At 40.4% G+C, this 20,998-nt stretch overlaps 1 protein-coding gene across 3 annotated transcripts in view; it reads left to right on the top strand.

The window, feature by feature from the left end:
* Positions 1 to 20,998, top strand: part of DENND5A (DENN domain containing 5A) — a 223,097-nt gene that overhangs the window by 77,756 nt on the left and 124,343 nt on the right. For all 3 annotated transcript variants that reach the window (XM_053720600.1, XM_053720599.1, XM_053720601.1), the window contains 4 exons: positions 7,604 to 7,822; positions 10,870 to 11,104; positions 12,368 to 12,518; positions 19,408 to 19,501. In XM_053720600.1, coding sequence (XP_053576575.1) covers positions 7,604 to 7,822; positions 10,870 to 11,104; positions 12,368 to 12,518; positions 19,408 to 19,501 — 699 coding nt within the window. The remainder of the gene's footprint in view (positions 1 to 7,603; positions 7,823 to 10,869; positions 11,105 to 12,367; positions 12,519 to 19,407; positions 19,502 to 20,998) is intronic.

The raw sequence follows: 20,998 nt of genomic DNA on the forward strand, positions 1-20,998 counted from the left end.
TGTCCTTCTCTTTTCCACTGGCGTCCGGTGCTGGGAGTGGGCACTCCTTGGAGCCCGATATTCGGAGGACTGTGTGCCCTTGGAAGGTTTGCAATTGAAACCGGCTACAGCTATTGCACTTTGAGGGTGTAACCAGCTACAGCTAATTGCACTTTGACTGGGTGTTAGCAAGCTTTGAAATGCCTTTCTGTGTTTGGGTTTAGCAATGGTGAGTCAGCTTTCTACCTGGAAGCTGGTCAGTGGGAGTTCCTGTTCAGTTGGTTGATGTTATTTTTGGAGAACTCTTTACTAGCTGCTGGGATAGTTATCCTATTTCTGTTGTCTCTGCTGTCTAGCTTGCAGGTCTAGATCTAATATAATGCAAAGGGGAACTCATGATTTTTCCTGCAGTACCTTAGGGTATGGTACAGGGTCAGGGATATGAGGGTGTTCCTCGAGTCCTTTTTGGGGACATGTTTCCCTGTGTATGGATCTCTTTTTCTTCGGTCCTTGTGTTTTTAGGGAGTTCGTCTCCCTGAGCGTTGCTATTGTACGACAACCATGGGTTGTTCTATGTTTTGCAGAGTGGAATGATCCTTTGGATTTTTCATGAGAATCTGTACTCCTTTTTGGTGGTCCTTGTCTTGGCTAGGTACCATCATGGGAGTAGTGATCCGCAGTGCTGACTCCTCAGAGATTGTTTGCGTTTGAAGGACTCTGGGACTGAGTGGTTTTTAGTTCGGCTTTGCCGGCGGTGTAACTGATGTGCAGTTAACTGGGCTTCGAGTTTTCACCCGTGTTGTTTATACTTTTTTAGGATGTCGAGTAATCAGGCTGTGGTGCCTTTCGAAGAGGCTGCCTTTTGTACCCACCCGTTGTTTGCATTCAGTGTCCTCTAGTTTGGGTATCTTTTTCACAAAAGTGATGAATGCAGCTGTGGACTCTTCCCTTTTAAGAAGAAAAAACATAATTTATGTAAGAACTTACCTGATAAATTCATTTCTTTCATATTAGCAAGAGTCCATGAGCTAGTGACGTATGGGATATACATTCCTACCAGGAGGGGCAAAGTTTCCCAAACCTTAAAATGCCTATAAATACACCCCTCACCACACCCACAATTCAGTTTAACGAATAGCCAAGAAGTGGGGTGATAAGAAAAAAGTGCGAAAGCATATAAAATAAGGAATTGGAATAATTGTGCTTTATACAAAATCATAACCACCACAAAAAAAGGGCGGGCCTCATGGACTCTTGCTAATATGAAAGAAATGAATTTATCAGGTAAGTTCTTACATAAATTATGTTTTCTTTCATGTAATTAGCAAGAGTCCATGAGCTAGTGACGTATGGGATAATGACTACCCAAGAAGTGGATCTTTCCACACAAGAGTCACTAGAGAGGGAGGGATAAAATAAAGACAGCCAATTCCTGCTGAAAATAATCCACACCCAAAATAAAGTTTAATGAAAAACATAAGCAGAAGATTCAAACTGAAACCGCTGCCTGAAGTACTTTTCTACCAAAAACTGCTTCAGAAGAAGAAAATACATCAAAATGGTAGAATTTAGTAAAAGTATGCAAAGAGGACCAAGTCGCTGCTTTGCAGATCTGGTCAACCGAAGCTTCATTCCTAAACGCCCAGGAAGTAGAAACTGACCTAGTAGAATGAGCTGTAATTCTCTGAGGCGGAGTTTTACCCGACTCAACATAGGCAAGATGAATTAAAGATTTCAACCAAGATGCCAAAGAAATGGCAGAAACTTTCTGGCCTTTTCTAGAACCGGAAAAAATAACAAATAGACTAGAAGTCTTACGAAAAGATTTCGTAGCTTCAACATAATATTTCAAAGCTCTAACAACATCCAAAGAATGCAACGATTTCTCCTTAGAATTCTTAGGATTAGGACATAATGAAGGAACCACAATTTCTCTACTAATGTTGTTGGAATTCACAACTTTAGGTAAAAATTCAAAAGAAGTTCGCAACACCGCCTTATCCTGATGAAAAATCAGAAAAGGAGACTCACAAGAAAGAGCAGATAATTCAGAAACTCTTCTGGCAGAAGAGATGGCCAAAAGGAACAAAAAACTTTCCAAGAAAGTAATTTAATATCCAATGAATGCATAGGTTCAAATGGAGGAGCTTGAAGAGCCCCCAGAACCAAATTCAAACTCCAAGGAGGAGAAATTGACTTAATGACAGGCTTTATACGAACCAAAGCTTGTACAAAACAATGAATATCAGGAAGAATAGCAATCTTTCTGTGAAAAAGAACAGAAAGAGCAGAGATTTGACCTTTCAAGGAACTTGCGGACAAACCCTTATCTAAACCATCCTGAAGAATACTGTAATATTCTCGGTATTCTAAAAGAATGCCAAGAAAAATGATGAGAAAGACACCAAGAAATATAAGTCTTCCAGACTCTATAATATATCTCTCTGGATACAGATGTACGAGCCTGTAACATAGTATTAATCACAGAGTCAGAGAAACCTCTTTGACCAAGAATCAAGCGTTCAATCGCCATACCTTTAAATTTAAGGATTTCAGATCCTGATGGAAAAAAAGGACCTTGAGACAAAAAGTCTGGTCTTAACGGAAGAGTCCACGGTTGGCAAGAGGCCATCCGGACAAGATCCGCATACCAAAACCTGTAAGGCCATGCCGGAGCTACCAGCAGAACAAACGAGCATTCCTTCAGAATCTTGGAGGTTACTCTTGGAAGAAGAACTAGAGGCGGAAAGATATAGGGAGGATGATACTTCCAAGGAAGTGATAATGCATCCACTGCCTCCGCCTGAGGATCCCGGGATCTGGACAGATACCTGGGAAGTTTCTTGTTTAGATGAGAAGCCATCAGATCTATTTCTGGAAGTTCCTACATTTGAACAATCTGAAGAAATACCTCTGGGTGAAGAGACCATTCGCCCGGATGCAACGTTTGACGACTGAGATAATCCGCTTTCCAATTGTCCATACCTGGGATATGAACCGCAGAGATTAGACAGGAGCTGGATTCCGCCCAAACCAAAATTCGAGATACTTCTTTCATAGCCAGAGGACTGTGAGTCCCTCCTTGATGATTGAGGTATGCCACAGTTGTGACATTGTCTATCTGAAAACAAATGAACAACTCTCTCTTCAGAAGAGGCCAAGACTGAAGAGCTCTGAAAATTGCACGGAGTTCCAAAATATTGATCGGAAATCTCACCTCCTGAGATTCCCAAACCCCTTGTGCCGTCAGATACCCCCACACAGCTCCCCAACCTGTAAGACTTGCATCTGTTGAGATTATAGTCCAGGTCGGAAGAACAAAGAAGCCCCCTGAACTAAACGATGGTGATCTGTCCACCATGTCAGAGAGTGTTGTAAAATCGGTTTAAAGATATTAATTGAGATATCTTTGAGTAATCCCTGCACCATTGGTTCAGCATACAGAGCTGAAGAGGTCGCATGTGAAAACGAGAAAAGGAGATCGCATCTGATGCGGCAGTCCTAAGACCCAACATTTCCATGCATAAGGCTACCAAAGGGAATGATTGTGACTGAAGGTTTTGACAAGCTGATATCAATGTTAAACTTCTCTTGTCTGACAAGGACAGAGTCATAGACACTGAATTTATCTAGAAACCTAAAAAGGTTACCCTTGTCTGAGGAATCAATGAACTGATTGGTAAATTGATCCTCCAACCATGAACTTGAAGAAACAACACAAGTCGATTCGTATGAGATTCTTCGAAAATGAGAAGACTGAGCAAATACCAAGATATCGTCCAAATAAGGAAATACCAAAACCCTATTCTCTGATTACAGAAAGAAGGGCACCGAGAACCTTTGAAAAAAATTCTTGGAACTGAGGCTAAGCCAAACGGTAGAGCCACAAAACTGGTAATGCTTGTCTAAAAAGAGAATCTCAGACACTAAAAGTGATCTGGATGAATCGGAATATGCAGATACACATCCTGTAAATCTATTGTAGACATATAATGCCCTTGCTAAACAAAAGGCAGGATAGTCCTACAGTAACCATCTTGAATGTTGGTATCCTAACATAATGATTCAATAATGATAGATCCGGAACTGGTCTGAAGGAATTGACCTTCTTTGGTACAATGAAGAGATAAAATAAGACCCCAGCCCCTGTTCCAGAACTGGAACTGGCATAAATACTCCAGCCAACTCTAGATCTGAAACACATTTCAGAAATGCTGAGCCTTTGCTGTGTTAACTGGGACACGGGAAAGAAAAGAATCTCTTAGCAGGAGGCCTTAACTTGAAGCCAATTCTGTACCTTTCTGAAACAATGTTTCTGAAACCAGAGATTAAGAACGGAATTGATCCAAATTTCTTTGAAGAAAACGTAATCTGCCCCATACCAGCTGAGCTGGAATAAGGGCCGCACCTTCATAGGTACTTAGGAGCTGGCTATAGGTTTCTATAAGGCTTGGATATATTCCAAACTGGAAATAGTTTCCAAACTGATACCGCTCCTGAGGATGAAGGATCAGGCTTTTGTTCCTTGTGAGGAAAGGAACGAAAATGATTATTTACCCTGGAAAGAAAGGGAAAGCAAAGTTGACTTAGAAGACATGTCAGCATTCCAAGTTTAATCCATAAAGCTATTCTAGCTAAAATAGCTAGAGACATATACCTGACATCAACTCTAATGATATCAAAAGATGGTATCACCAATAAAATTATTAGCATGTTATAGAATAAAAATAATGCTATAAAATTATGATCTGTTACTTGTTGCGCTAAAGCTTCTAACCAAAAAGTTGAAGCTGCAGCAACATCCGCTAAAAATATAGCAGGTCTAAGAAAATTACCTGAACATAAGTAAGCTTTTCCTAGAAAGGAATCAATTTTCCTATCTAAAGGATCCTTAAATGAAGTACTATCTGCCGTAGGAATAGTAGTACATTAGCAGGAGTAGAGACAGCCCCATAACCTTAGGGATTTTTGTCCCAAAAAACTCTAATCTGTCAGATGGCACAGGATATAATTTGCTTAAACGTCTAGAAGGAGTAAATAAATTACCCAAATTATTCCATTCCCTGGAAATTACTTCAGAAATAGCATCAGGGAGATAAAACACTTCTGGAATAACTACAGGAGATTTAAAAACCTTATTTAAACGTTTACATTTAGTATCAAGAGGACCAGAATCCTCTATTTCTAATGCAAATAACACTTCTTTAAGTAAAGAACGAATAAATTCCATCTTGAACAAATACAAAGATTTATCAGCATCAACCTCTGAGACAGAAACCTCAGAACCAGAAGAACCATTATCAGTATCAGAATGATGATGTTCATTTAAAAATTCATCTGAAAAAAAGAGAAGTTTTAAAAGACTTTTATGTATACTAGAAGGAGAAATAACAGACATAGCCTTCTTAATGGATTTAAAAAATAAAATCTCTTATGTTATCAGGAACACTCTGAAAATTAGATGTTGACGGAACAGCAACAGGTAATGTAACAGTACTAAAGGAAATTTTATCTGCATTAATAAGTTTGACATGACATGCAATACAAATAACAGCTGGAGAAACAGACACCAAAAGTTTATAGCAGATACACTTAGCTTGGTAGCTCCAGCATTGTGCAGTGATTTTCCTGAAGTATCTTCTGACTCAGTTGCAACGTGGAACATCTTGCAATATGTAAAAGAAAAAAACAACATATAAAGCAAAATTGATCAAATTCCTTAAATGACAGTTTCAGGAATGGGAAAAAATGCCAAAGAACAAGCTTCTAGCAACCAGAAGCAATAAAAAATGAGACTTAAAGGGACACTATACCCAAACATTTTCTTTCATGATTCAGATAGAGAATACAATTTTAAACAACATTCCAATTTACTTCTATTACCTAATTTGCTTCATTCTTTAGATATACTTTAATGAAGAAATAGCAATGCACATGGTGAACCAATCACAGGAGGCATCTATGCGCAACTACCAATCAGTAGCTACTAAGCATATCTAGATATGCTTTTCAGCAAAGAATATCAAGAGAATGAAGCAAATTAGATAATAGAAGTAAATTAGAAAGTTGTTTATAATTGTATGCTCTTTCTAAATCATGAAAGAAAAAATTTGGGTTTCATGTCCCTTTAAATAATGTGGAGACAAAAGTGACGCCCATATTTTTTCGCGCCAAATAAGACGCCCACATTATTTGGCGCCTAAATGCTTTTTGGCGCCAAAAATGACGCCACATCCGGAACGCCGACATTTTTGGCGCAAAATAACGTCAAAGAATGACGCAACTTCCGGCGACACGTATGACGCCGGAAACGGAAATAGAATTTTTGCGCCAAAAAAGTCCGCGCCAAGAATGACGCAATAAAATGAAGCATTTTCAGCCCCCGCGAGCCTAACAGCCCACAGGGAAAAAGTCAAATTTTAAGGTAAAAAATGTTAAATTAAAATGCATTATCCCAAATATGAAACTGACTGTCTGAAAAATAAGGAAAGTTGAACATTCTGAGTCAAGGCAAATAAATGTTTGAATACATATATTTAGAACTTTATAAACAAAGTGCCCAACCATAGCTAGGAGTGTCACAGAAAATAAGACTTACTTACCCCAGGACACTCATCTACATATAGCAGATAGCCAAACCAGTACTGAAACGAGAATCAGCAGAGGTAATGGTATATATAAGAGTATATCGTCGATCTGAAAAGGGAGGTAAGAGATGAATGTCTACGACCGATAACAGAGAACCTATGAAATAGACCCCTTAGAAGGAGATCACTGCATTCAAATAGGCAATACTCTCCTCACATCCCTCTGACATTCACTGCACGCTGAGAGGAAAACCGGGCTCCAACTTGCTGCGGAGCGCATATCAACGTAGAATCTAGCACAAACTTACTTCACCACCTCCATCGGAGGCAAAGTTTGTAAAACTGAATTGTGGGTGTGGTGAGGGGTGTATTTATAGGCATTTTAAGGTTTGGGAAACTTTGCCCCTCCTGGTAGGAATGTATATCCCATACGTCACTAGCTCATGGACTCTTGCTAATTACATGAAAGAAACATAAATTATGCTTACCTGATAATTTCATTTTCTTCTGAAGGGAAAAGTCCATAGCTCCCGCCCGTGTTTTTATCTATGAGACGGCTGTAATTTTTTGTTCTTCTGGCACCGTTTTTCACCCTGATATTTCTTTTACTATTACTTGTTCCCTTGGCAGAATGACTGGGGGATGAGGGAAGTGGGGGAGGTATTTAAGCCTTTGGCTGAGTTGTCTTTGTGTGATGAATGCAGCTGTGGACTCTTCCCTTCAGAAGAAAATGAAATTATCAGGTAAGCATAATTTATGTTTTTATAACTCCACATGTTCAACCCCTGCAGAGATGTTAAACATAGCTAAATAGGTTAAACACACAAAGTCCTGCAAATAGGTTAAATACGTAGCTCAAGTCATACTTGAGAGCTGCAGCAGAGTATAGATCCTAGGCAGCACACAGCCAGTTATTGGTGGGTACTTGGGTATGCAGAAACTCATTGGCTTATCAGCCACGTCTTGCTTAGGGGCCGCATAGTTAGAAAGGGACATTGTTGCGATAATGTAATTTTCTGAGCCCCTCTCTCTTATAGCAGGTGGAGGTGAAGGAGGATAGCAGCGCCAGAAAAGATGGAAAGTCTCAGTGTGATGAAGAGGAGCTCCGTATTCACCAGTTAAACATTCAAGTCCGTGAAGTCTTTGCAAACCGTTTTACACAAATGTTTGCCGACTACGAAGTGTTTGTGATTCAGCCAAGTCAAGATAAAGAGTCCTGGTTCACCAACAGGGAGCAGATGCAAAACTTTGACAAAGTAAGTGAAGTGAAGCACTTTAAGGTGCATATGGGCAGTGAATGGACCAACCAGCTGTGGCTGCTTAATTCAGCCTTTAGGTATTCAGCCTTTAGTGCCTTTAGGTGTTCAGCCTTTAGTTATGATTAGCTTGAGAAGAATTTGTGTGGTGTACGGAACCTTCCGCAATGGCCTTTGCTTATCTAACTATGGATTTAGTGTATCACAGAAATTCAAATGAATAGTCAACCTCTAATTGTTACTAATTTTCATAAACATCAAATCTAAACATTTTTTTGGATTAAATGTTTTTCAGTCATACTCAGAACATGCAGTGACCTGAGATATCATTGCAGAAAATGCTGCATGTCTGCAATAAGAACTGGACACATGCAGGAATGTTTAATGCTTGTGCTCTGCAGGACTGCTCAATATCAGACTGATCTCTTCAAACAGTGCTGTGCTGTGGCTGCACTGTGTACATTTTTTTCAAAAATGACTCGCCGAAACATTTTCAATAAAAAAAATTAAAAAATCTTGCAGAAAACTAAAACTAAATTTTTCTGCCGCCGGCCATGTGTGGATGTGCTTCGAACAGGCAGTTCAGTGGGGATTGTCCCACAGCCCACACTAAGGATCTGGTGCATATCCTTTAAAACATCAGGGCGCTGTTACTAAATGCATGTGTGTGCTTGCAAGCATGTTATAGGGTCTTGCGTTAAATAACCACAGGTTGTTTAATAGGATTGTCAGATCAATCCCTTAGAATTGTGTTTCAGTAGACTCGTTTGAGGTGATAATCACGTTTTAGGAGTCTGAGAAGTCTGAGATGCATATTAAAGGGACAGTAAAGTTAAAATGAAACGTTCTTGATTCAGATCAAGCATGCAATTTTAAACTACTTTCCATTTTATTTATATTATCAAATTTGCTTTCTTCCCTTGTTTCTGGGAAAACCTAGGTAGGCTGATGAGAACTAAGGAGTGTGCATGTGGCTTTAGCATTCTCAACACAACCCAACCAACAACATTTTGAAGAGTAAACCTAAGTAGGGATTGTGTCTTTAGTACTCTGGGGCAGTGATGTTTGTAACTATATATTACATTGCTATAAACATTATTGCAATCACTGCTGACAGATAGCTGAAGTTGCATGCATGCTCCTAAGCTTACCTAAGACTACTCTTTAACCCCTTAATGACCACAGCACTTTTCCATTTTCTGTCCGTTTGGGACCAAGGCTATTTTTACATTTTTGTGGTGTTTGTGTTTAGCTGTAATTTTCCTCTTACTCATTTACTGTACCCACACATATTATATACCGTTTTTCTCGCCATTAAATGGACTTTCTAAAGATACCATTATTTTCATCATATCTTATAATTTACTATAAAAAGAATGATAAAATATGAGGAAAAAATGGAAAAAAACCCACACTTTTTCTAACTTTGACCCCCAAAATCTGTTACACATCTACAAACACCAAAAAACACCCATGCTAAATAGTTTCTAAATTTTGTCCTGAGTTTAGAAATACCCAATTTTTACATCTTCTTTGCTTTTTTTGTAAGTTATAGGGCCATAAATACAAGTAGCACTTTGCTATTTCCAAGCCATTATTTTTCAAAATTAGCGCTAGTTACATTAGAACACTAATATCTTTCAGGAATCTCTGAATATCCATTGACATGTATATATTTTTTTTAGTAGACATCCCAAAGTATTCATCTAGGCCCATTTTGGTATATTTCATGCCACCATTTCACCGCCAAATGCGATTAAATCGTTCACATTTTCACTAATTTTTTCACAAACTTTTGGTTTCTCACTGAAATTATTTACAAACAGCTTGTGCAATCATGGCTTAAATGGTTGTAAATGCTTCTCTGGGATCCCCTTTGTTCAGAAATAGCAGACATATATGGCTTTGGTGTTGCTTTTTGGTAATTAGAAGGCCGTTAAATGCCTCTGCGCATCACACGTGTATTATGCCCAGCAGTGAAGGGGTTAATTATGTAGCTTGTAGGGGGCTTGCAGGGTTTATTTTAGCTTTAGTATAGAGCTCAGCCTCCCACCTGAAACATCAGACCCCCTGATCCCTCCCAAAGAGCTCTCTTCCCTCCCCCACCCCACAATTGTCCCCACCATCTTAATTACTGGCAGAAACTCTGCCAGTACTAAAATAAAAGCTATATTTGGGCTTTTTTTTATAGCATATTTACATATGCTGCTGTGTAGGATCCCCCTTAGCCCCCAACCTCACTGATCCCCCACCAAACAGCTCTCTATCCCTCTGCCTTAATGGCGCCATCTTGGGTACTGGCAGCTGTCTGCCAGTACCCAGTTTAGTAAAAAAAAAAAAAAATTTTTTTTTTTTTTAATTTCCCTTTTCTGTAGTGTAGCTAACCCCCCACCCCTTCCAGATCCCTTAGATGCTTAGATACAATTTGTAAATAATTTTTTTTTCAATTTTATCAACTTTTTTTCTGCAGTGTAGCGGTTCCCTCCCGCCCCCGCCCCGTACACGCGCGCGCAAGCCCGCCCCCGATCCCGCCCCCCTCGGCCCATCGATGTCCGCCCACCCGCCTCCCAGACTGGCTCCCACCCACCAACGATAGCGGCCACCGATGTCCGGTGCAGAGAGGGCCACAGAGTTTCTCTCTCTGCATCGGATGCCAAGGGGGGTTATTGCAGGATGCCTCAATATCGAGGCATCACTGCAATAACCGGAAAGCAGCTGGAAACGAGCAGGATCGCTTCCAGCTGCTTTCCAGACCAAGGACGTACGCCACACGTCCTCGGTCATTAACTGTATTTTTTTTTGAGGACGTATGGCGTACGTCCTTGGTCGTTAAGGGGTTAACAAAGGATACCTAGATAGCTAGGCAAACCTAATAACAGAAGTTCATTAGAAAGTTAGTTAAAATGTCTTGCTCTGTCCATTACATTTGTTTAGTTTTGACTTTACTGTCCTTTTGAATTAGAAGTTTTAAATTTCTCTAATTTGTAGCTGTATATTAAATGCCACTAATATTTCTGAGATCTTAACATTGTTTGTGTTATTTCTAGGCTTCATTTTTATCAGATCAACCAGAACCTTATCTTCCATTTCTATCACGATTCCTGGAAACCCAAATGTTTGCCTCGTTCATTGACAATAAAATTATGTACCACGATGATGACGACAAAGATCCCATCTTACGTGTCTTTGATTCGAGAGTTGACAAAATTAGACTGTTAAATGTTAGAACGCCTACATTGCGCACATCTATGTACCAGAAATGCACTACTATTGAGGAAGCAGGTAAGGATTAAGGCACTTTGTATTGAAGTCTTACTGTGTTCTAAACCAGGGGTTCTTTTTTTAATGAATAATTCCTGTTTTCACATTTGTTGGATTCTCATTTATAAGAGCAGATCTTTAAAGGGATAGTCTAGTCAAAAATAAACGTCCATGATTCAGAAGAGCATGCAATTTTAAGCAACTTTCTAATTTACTCCTATTATCAATTTTTCTTTGTTCTCTTGGTATCTTTATTTAAAAAAATGGAAAGTATGTCTAGGAGCCAGCCCATTTGTGGTTCAGTACCTGGATATCGCTTGCTGATTGGATGGCTACATTTAGACACTAATCAGCAAGCGCTATCCAGATGCTGAAACAAAAATGGGCTGGCTTCTAAACTTACATTCCAGCTTTTTAAAATAAAGATATCAAGAGAGCGAAGAAAAATTGATAATAGGAGTAAATTAGAAAATTGCTTAAAATTGCATCCTCTATCTGAATAATAAAAGTTTAATTTTGACTATACTATCCCTTTAAGTTGCTTGGGAGAAGCTACAAGCTGTCAGTCTCATGGAAACACAATGCTCTGGGAGCATTTTGTATTTAGAAATATTCTTAGCCCAGAATTAGGGTGATTTAGTCATTAAATAAGTCAGGTGATGGTGATTTGGGAGCATTGAGAAGATGGGATTTAAAGTGATCATGGAGACCTGCCTGCTGGTCTGAAACACAGAGGAACCCATCTCATTGGTAGTTCTGTTTCAACATATCCTTATCACAGATCACTGTGTAACCAACACCCTTCAAGTTTCTATCCAGCTTTTTCTTTTTTTTACCCTTCTTAGCCGAGTTCCTTTTTCCTGCGTAGGAACCCTTGCTGTTTGCCTAACAATCGTCCCTATGGTAATCTTGAGATGAAAATGTATTTAATATTTCTATAAAATTAAAAGATCAAGTACTACAAGAATTAATCAATAAATAAACTTTGCTATTTTGGCTCACCTAGTAGTATTTACCAGCGAAAAGCTTTTCTCCTTTAATGGAGGAAGGTAGAAAGTCAAGGCATACATTTTCCATTAGCAAATGCTCCGAATTCTGTGCATTTCTACTCCAGAGCTGACTTGAACAATGTGTTTAACCTTTTTTGGGTTAGAACAGGGCTCTGTACAAGCAACAGTGCAATAATTATAGTCCCTTGTCCATTACAGCATATCCTGTTATGTCCCTTTAAGCATTGAAGCAGTGTATAATGTGGCTAATGTTTTTCTTTTGTGCATTTTGCAGTAAAATCAATAGAGCAGCGACTAGCAAAAATAGATCACACCGCTATCCACCCGCATTTGTTGGATATGAAGATTGGACAGGGAAAATATGAACCTGGATTCTTTCCCAAACTCCAGTCTGATGTTCTTTCCAACGGTCCAGTTACCAACAAGTGAGACTATAAATCTGAACTGCCTCCATTGTCAGTCTGTAATGCTTTGTGCTCAAATGCTTCCTCGTTTAATAGCATCTTATTTCTGTCTTTTCCTTCCTTGTTTTTCCCCTCCTCCTTCTCACATTTTTATTTCTCCTGTTCATACATTCACTTATATTTGCTTGTCTTCTTTCATGTTTTTCTCTCGCTCGTTCTCAATTTTCTTGTCTTTTCGCTCTCATTCTTCCTCTCTCAATCCCGCTCTCTCTGCCCCAGTCTCTCTTTTTTCCTCTCCCATTCCCGCTCTCTCTGCCCCCAGTCTCTCTCTCTTCCTCTCCCAATCCCACTCTCTCTGCCCTGAGTCTCTTTCTTCCTCTCCCAATCCCGCTCTCTCTGCCCCCAGTCTCTCTATAGCTTATTCTCCCAATCCTGCTCTCTCTCTGCCCCCAGTCTCACTCTAGCTTCCTCTCCCAATCCCGCTCTCTCTGCCCCCAGTCTCTGTCTAGCTTCCTCTCCCAATCCTGCTCTCTCTGCCCCCAGTCTCTCTCTCTCTCTCTCTCTCTCTCTCTCTCACTCTCTCTCTCTCTCACTCTCTCTCTCAATCCCGCTCTCTCTGCCCCAGTCTCTCTTTCTTCTTCTCCCAATCCCGCTCTCTCTGCCCCCAGTCTCTCTATAGCTTCTTCTCTCATTCCCGCTCTCTCTGCCCCCAGTCTCTCTATAGCTTCTTCTCCCAATCCTGCTCTCTCTGCCCCCAGTCTCTCTCTAGCTTCCTCTCCCAATCCTGCTCTCTCTCTCTCTCTCTCTCTCTCTCTCTCTCTCTCAATCCCGCTCTCTCTGCCCCAGTCTCTCTTTCTTCTTCTCCCAATCCCGCTCTCTCTGCCCCCAGTCTCTCTATAGCTTCTTCTCCCAATCCTGCTCTCTCTGCCCCCAGTCTCTCTCTAGATTCCTCTCCCAATCCTGCTCTCTCGGCCCCCAGTCTCTCTCTAGATTCCTCTCCCAATCCTGCTCTCTCTGCCCCCAGTCTCTCTCTAGCTTCCTCTCCCAATCCTGCTCTCTCTGCCCCCAGTCTCTCTCTCTCTCTCTCTCTCTCTCTCTCTATCTCTCTATCTCTCTATCTCTCTCCCGCTCTCTCTATCTTCCTCTCCCAATCCCGCTCTCTCTGCCCCCAGTCTTTCTTCCTCTCCCAATCCCACTCTCTCGGCCCCCCAATCTATCTCTCTTCCTCTCCCAATCCCACTCTCTCTCCCCCCAGTCTCTCTATCTTCCTCTCCCAATCCTGCTCTATCTGCCCCCAGTCTCTCTCTATCTTCCTCTCCCAATCCCGCTCTCTACCCCCAGTCTCTCATTCTTTCTCTCCCAATCCCGAATTCTCTGCCCTCAGTCTCATTCTTCCTCTCCCAATCCCGCTCTCTCTTCCCCCAGTCTCTCTAGCTTCCTCTCCCAATCCCGCTCTCTCTGCCCCCAGTCTCTCTCATTCTTCCTCTCCCAATTCTGCTCTCTCTGCCCCCAGTCTCTCTCTTCCTCTCCCAATCCCGCTGTCTCTGCCACCAGTCTCTCTTTCTTCCTCTTCCTCCTCCCCGTTCTCTCTTTACCCCTCCCTCTCTCAGGACTAGTTTACTAGTATAGTTAGGCTCTAAATCAGACCGTAAAAACCTTTACAAGGTGGAAAGTTACTTTTTTAACGTGTAAATATTTGCTATAGAAATCATTGGCTTGGGCACTTTCCAACCCTCTCTCCCTCCATTTCCTTCGTATAATGACCATACAGTGCTTTTCATATTGTGAAATGAAAAGACTACTGATGTATTATTTAGAATTTTAATTTAAACATACTTCAAATATTTTCAGGCAAAAGAAAATCAAGATCTTTAAATGCTTCCCTTTAATTTGATAAGAGTTTACATTTATTTATTTCCTATGGCATGGAGAGTCCACAAAACATTCTAATTACTAGTGGGATATTCACTCCTGGCCAGCAGGAGGAGGCAAAGAGCACCCCAGCAGAGCTGTTAAGTATCACTTCCCTTACCCATAACCCCCAGTCATTCTCTTTGCCTTGATCACGGGAGGATGGCGAAGATGGTATCTGAAGATTTTAATCCTTTTACTTTTCCCTGCAAGCAAGGATTGGGGCTAGGCTGTGTCTGTCAATCTCTTTAGTAAGAGTAATGGTAGCTATTAGCAGTTAGAAGATGGCAAGGTGTTCTTTGCTTAAACTTCTAACATTATTGCTACCCCTATTATAGAGAGCCAGAGTTGGTTACTCTGTTCTTTCTTTTCTATGGGTCATTGGTAGATATGGTGAAGCTGCCACACCTCAGAAAACAGCTCCTGCCTGACAGAGCAGGATCCACAGGTGCTTTCCCTTCTAGGTTTGAAGGTACCGGTGCTATAGGGGTTAAATCCCTTGTGGAAAGTATTTGAATCTGTTTTAGGGGCACTGCTTTTATGTGTAAAGAGGCATAATATTTTATTGGGGTTCAGAGATGGAGTGTATGAAGTGTTTGTTTTACTTCTTACTTGTTGCAATCACTTTTTCAGCTCATCTTATTGGCCCAATCACATTTGCTGTGCTGCTGTTGGTTTTTGCGCCGTTTTTGTTTGGCGCAATTTAAAAACACAAAAAGTTTTTCACTTCCGGTTTTCGGCTTCTCTGTTCAGATCAGAGTTTGCTGCGGCGAGTGTGGAGGCTGCATTTTCTTCTATCTACAGTGGCAAGTGGATTTGGGCTGTTCCGGTAACAAGGAGGTGTATTTTGCTACCGGGTGTGTCCAGTTTTCTGTGCTAGTAGGGTAGGAACTTCTGGAGGGGTAAGACATCAGCAGAGCTGAGGGTTTTAAGTGCTTATTTATGTTTTATTGCTTCATATATTAATTTGGCATTTAATTTTTTTTTTGTTAATTGTTACGAACTGATACCCATTATGGACAATAATACTGAAGTTGATTCATTTGAAAAATGCCTATTGTGTTTGGAGGCTAAGATAATTTCTCCTGTACAGTTTTGCTCTTCATGTCTAAATAAAAGTTTAAAGATAAGATGTCTCTCCCTGAGCCTCCTGTCTCTCAGGAAAGTGTTATCCTAGCTACGCCTCAGATTTCCCCTCAAGCTTCACATGCAGTGCCCTGCGGTTCCTTTCAACCTCCTAGGGGTGTTTTTTACCTGGGGATTTCGCTGCACAAATTACTTCTGCCGTTTCTGCAGCTTTATCAGCTTTTCCAAAGGTTTCTGGTAAGCATTAGAGGAAATCTAAACATATTGATGTTATTAAGGCTGACTCCACTAAGGCTGTGTTAGTCAGTTTATCTCAATTATCTGATGAGGATAATGCTTCAGTGGCATCTGAGGGGGAATTGTCAGATTCTGATACTGTAGAGACCAGTTCTGCAGATTCAGAGGAGATTAATTTCAGATTTAAGTTAGAACACCTTTGAGTTCTTTTGAAGGAGGTTCTTGCTACTTTGGAAGAATCTGACGCATCTGTTCCGAAGAATCCAAAGAGGTCTAGTAAGCTTAATAGGGTATATGATGTACCCTCATCTGTGGAAGTATTTCCAGTTCCAGACCGTATGGCAGATATTATAACTCCCCGTCCCCTGTTTTTAAAAAGATGTTTCCTGTTGCTAATGCTATTAGTGGCGCACGGTGCCCAAGTTAGGTAGAGGGCGCTATCTCTACTCTGGCTAAGAGAACTATTACTCCTATTGAGGATAGTTGTTCTTTCAAGGATCCCATGGATAAGAAGCTTCAGGCTTTTTTAAAGAAGATGTACATTCCTCATGGATTACAGTGGCAACCTGTTACTAGTATTGCTACAGTTGCTGGGGCAACATCTTATTGGTGTGATGACTCATCTAATCTTATCCTAGAAGAGACTACTATAGAGGAGATCCAAGACAGAATCAAGGCTCTCAAGCTAGCCAATGACTTTATTTGTGATGCCAACATGCAAGTTCTTAGGTTGGGTGCTAAGATTTCTGGTTTTACTGTTTTAGCAGAGTTCTCTGGTTAAAACCTTGGTCTGCAGATGTTACATCCAAGTCCAAGCTTTTATCTCTGCAGAAATTATTTTTGACATTACAGGTGTAAAGGGTTCTTACCTACCTCAGGATAAAAAGAATAGACCTAAGGGTCACCAGAATTCTAATTTGCGTTCCTTTTGTAACTTTAAGGGACCCAAGTCTTCCTCTTCCAAGTCAGATCAATCCAAGTCTTCTTGGAGGTCCATTCAGAAATAGGGGGAAGCTAGCTAAGAAGCCTTCCGTTTATTATAAAAAAAAAACATGAAAGGGCCACCTCCGATCCTGTAGTGGATCAAGTGTGGGGGGGGGGGCAGGCTTTCTTTTTTTCAGCAGGCTTGGATATGCGATGTTCCAGATCCTTGGGCCATAAATGTAGTATCCCATGGTTACAAAATAGGATTCAAATCTTGTCCTCCCAGGGGCAGGTTCAACCTGTCAAGGTTATCTGCGAACCAGATAAAGAGAAAGGTCCTTTACGCAGTTTAAGAAGGCCTATCATCCCTGGGAGTGATTATTCCAGTTCCTCTAGAGGAACAGGGTCTTGGATTCTATTCAAATCTATTTGTAGTTCCCACGAATGAGGGCACTTTTCGTCCCATTTTGGACCTAAAGTGTCTCAATCAATTCCTCAGGGTTCCTTCCTTCAAGATGGAGACCATATGTTCTTCCTTTGGTCTAAAAGGGTCAGTTCATGATGACCATATATCTGAAGGACGCGTATCTTCATGTTCCTATTCTTAGGGATCATTACCAGTATCTAAGGTTTGCCTTCCAGGACAAACATTTCTAGTTTGTTGCCCTTCCTTTTGGCCTTGCTACAGCTCCTAGAATTTTTACGAAATTTCTGGGGGCTCTTCTGGCAGTGGTGAGGTCCCAGGGTATTGCTGTGGCGTCTTATCTAGACGACATTCTAGTTCAAGTGTCATCTTTTCCTCTAGCAAGATCTCATTCTGAGATGTTGTTGTCTATTCTACGTTCCCACGGGTGGAAAGTGAATCTGGGAAAGAGTTCCCTTGTTCCAGGTACAAGGGTGCGTTTCTTGGGAACAATCATAAATTCCCTGTCCATGAAGATTTTTCTGACGGACATCAAAAAATCCAAGCTTCATGTTTCTTGCCTTTCTCTCCAGTCTTCTATTCGTCCATCTGTGGTTTAATGCATGGAGGTGATTGAACTGATGGTCGTCTCCATAGACATCATTCCTTTTGCTCAGTTCCATCTGAGACCTCTGCAACTATGCATGCTCAGTCAATGGAACAGGGACCACTCAGATCTCTTGCAGAAGATACATTTGGATTCCCCAACAAGAGTCTCACTCTCATGGTGAGTTTCACAGGACCATCTGTCTCTGGGCACATGTTTCCTGAGGCCTTCCTGGGTGATTGTGACCATGGATGCCAGCTGGGGAGCAGTTTGAGGTTTCTTAAAGACACAGGGTCTGTGGACTCCAGAGGAGCTGTCTCTTCCAATAAACATCTTGGAATTGAGAGCAATTTTTTATGCTTTAATAGCTTGGCCTCAACTAGCTTTGGTCCGATTTTATCAGATTTCATTTGGACAACATCACCTCGTGGCCTACATCAATCACCAGTAAGGAACTCTGAGTTCCTTGGCAATGAAAGTGGTGTCTCGCATTCTCCAGTGGGCGGAATCTCACAATTGCCATCTCTCTGCTATCCACATACCAGGGGTGGACAACTGGTTGGCAGATTTTCTAAGCAGGCAGTCTTTTTTGTTCAGGCCTTGGTCAGAACCTGGACTGTGTTTAAAACTGTTACTCCTCCTTGGAGTCTTAACCTTGTTCTAAGAGTTTTGCATCAGGCTCCGCTTGAGCTGATGCATTCTGTTAATATTAAATTACTATCTTGGAAGGTTTTGTTTCTTCTGCTCACAGAGTTTCCGAACTTTCGGCTCTGCAGTGTAGTTCCCCTTACCTTATTTTTCATGCTGATAAGGTGGTCCTTCATACTAAGGTGGGGTTTCTCCCTAAGGTAGTGCCAGATGGCAATATGGCAGGAAATTGTTGTTCCTTCTTTTTGTCCTAACCCTTCTTCCCAGAAGGAACGTCTTTTGCATAACTTTGATGTTGTGCCTGCTCTTAAATTTTACCTTCAAAGCAAGATTTTCGGCAGACTTCTGCCCTGTTTGTTGTTTTCTCTGGTAAGTGTAGAGTTCAGAAGGCCACTTCTACCACTCTTTCTCTCTGGTTGAGGAGTGTTATCCGTTTAGCTTATGAGACAGCTGGACAGCAGCCTCCTGAGAGAATTACGGCTCATTCCACTAGAACTGTTTCATCTTAATGGGCTTACAAAAACTAAGCTTCTGTGGAGCAAATCTGTAAGGCGACAACATGGTCCTCTATACATATTTTTTCCAAATTCTACAAATTTGATACTTTTGCCTCAGCTGAGGCTTCTTTTGGGAGAAAGCTTCTTCAAGAGGTGGTGCCTTCAGTTTAGGTTCGCCTGTCTTGTTCTCTCTCACTATTCATTCTGTGTCCTCTAGCTTGGGTATTGGTTCCCATTAGTAATTAGAATGTTTAGTGGACTCTCCATGCCATAGGAAAGAAAACTAAATTTATTTCCGGGCATAGAGAGTCCACGACCCGCCCTTATTCAAATTAAGACAGTTTTTTTTTTGTCTAGTCCTCAGGCACCTCTATACCCTTGTGTTATCTTCTTTTTCTGTTTCCCTTTGGCCGAATGACTGGGGGTTATGGGTAAGGGAAGTGATACTTAACAGCTCTGCTGGGGTGCTCTTTGCCTCCTCCTGCTGGCCAGGAGTGAATATCCCACTAGTAATTAGAATGTTTTGTGGACTCGCCATGCCCGGAAATAAATACATTTATCAGGTAAGCATACATTTTGTTTTTTCTTTTTATACAGATGGACAAAAAGAAATGCACCAGCTCAATGGAGGAAAAAAGATAAACAGAAACAGCACTCTGAGCACCTTAGGCTTGATAATGACCAGAGAGAGGTAGGACCTGAGATTTCCTGCAGATGACAATCTACCCATGGCGTCTATGCATGCGTATTTTCATCGTCGATCATATGAAATGTTATCTTACTATATGTAAAATAATTACTCACTCTGTCGTCCCAATAAGTGTGCCAGTAAAGTCAAAATGAAACTTTCATGATTCAGACAGAGCATGCAATGTTAAACATCTTTCCAGTTTACTTCTATTATTTAATATACTTTGTTCTCTTGGTATCCTTTGTTGAAATACATACCTTTGTACATACCTTTGTTCTCTTGGTATCCTTTGTTGAAATACATACCTAGGTAGACTCAGAAAGTGAAAGAAGTAAAGTAAATAGAATTGGAAAGCTGTTTAAAATTTTAATCTCTATCTGAATCGTGAATGAAAAATAATTTTGATGTCATGTCCCTTTAATTAAGGACATTTTGTTTAAAATAAAATATCAGTACCTAGCTTATATGTAAGCATGTTCCATAACTTTCTGTTCATCTTTATTTTCCTCTCATTCGCATGCTTTTCGTTCTTTTGATGCATGGCTACAAAAAACGTATCCGTAACAGCAATTGGATTGTACTTTGGCAGATCTTCAATTTAACTTGTTTGTATCATGGAAACAATTTCACTACCCATCTAATCATTCTGTTAAAATTCTATCCAAGATGTGCCTGGTATGTACAAGGGGTTAAATAGGGTAATAATTAACGTGAACATTTTCATGCAGAAAGGTTTAAAATAATCTTTGAAATATTTTAAGAGTGCAGTTTTTCACAATGCCGTACATCTTATGGGAACAAATCTGATTTGTCCAAATCCCATAAGGCGTAACCTGTTTTAATGGGGTAGAGTTATTTGGCAGGTTGTTCAGTTATCAAAAAGCAAGTTGATTAATTACATATTTGAAGTTTGTATAAATCTGCACATCTGGAGGAGGTCTTTATATTTCATATATAGAGCATCTCCATCTCAGTTGTAACTTCATAAAGACTTAGAGGAGATCTGTACATGCACTAACATTAAACTTATAGAGACACTAAAGTAAAAATAAAGTTTCAGGATTTAGATACAGAATTCAGTTTTAACAGACAATTTATTTCCATTATTAAATTGTGCGCTGTCTTTTTATAAACACACTTTCTGAGGCACCAGCTCCTACTGATCATGTGCAAGAATTCAGTGTGTTCGTTTGTCTGTGATTGGCTGATGATTGTCATATGATACAGGGGCCAACTTATTGAAGTCCATTTTAAAATTTGTCAGAAAACTGCTAGTGCTCATTTAAAATTCAAAGTGCCATTGCCTTGTCTTTTTATTATGCACTCCATAATTTTTATTATGGCATTCCAGCCTTCTCTCTTAAATAAATAGATAAATCAATGAAATAAGCTAATTAAAAAAAAAAACAAAAAAAGAACTTAATGGGAATACATATCAGTGCTGCATAAAAAGGTATGTCTATATTTGTAAGTTTTGTGCAAGTAAATGTTTAATTC

This window comes from Bombina bombina, chromosome 7 (assembly GCF_027579735.1).
Source record: "Bombina bombina isolate aBomBom1 chromosome 7, aBomBom1.pri, whole genome shotgun sequence".
Classification (NCBI taxonomy): domain Eukaryota; kingdom Metazoa; phylum Chordata; class Amphibia; order Anura; family Bombinatoridae; genus Bombina; species Bombina bombina.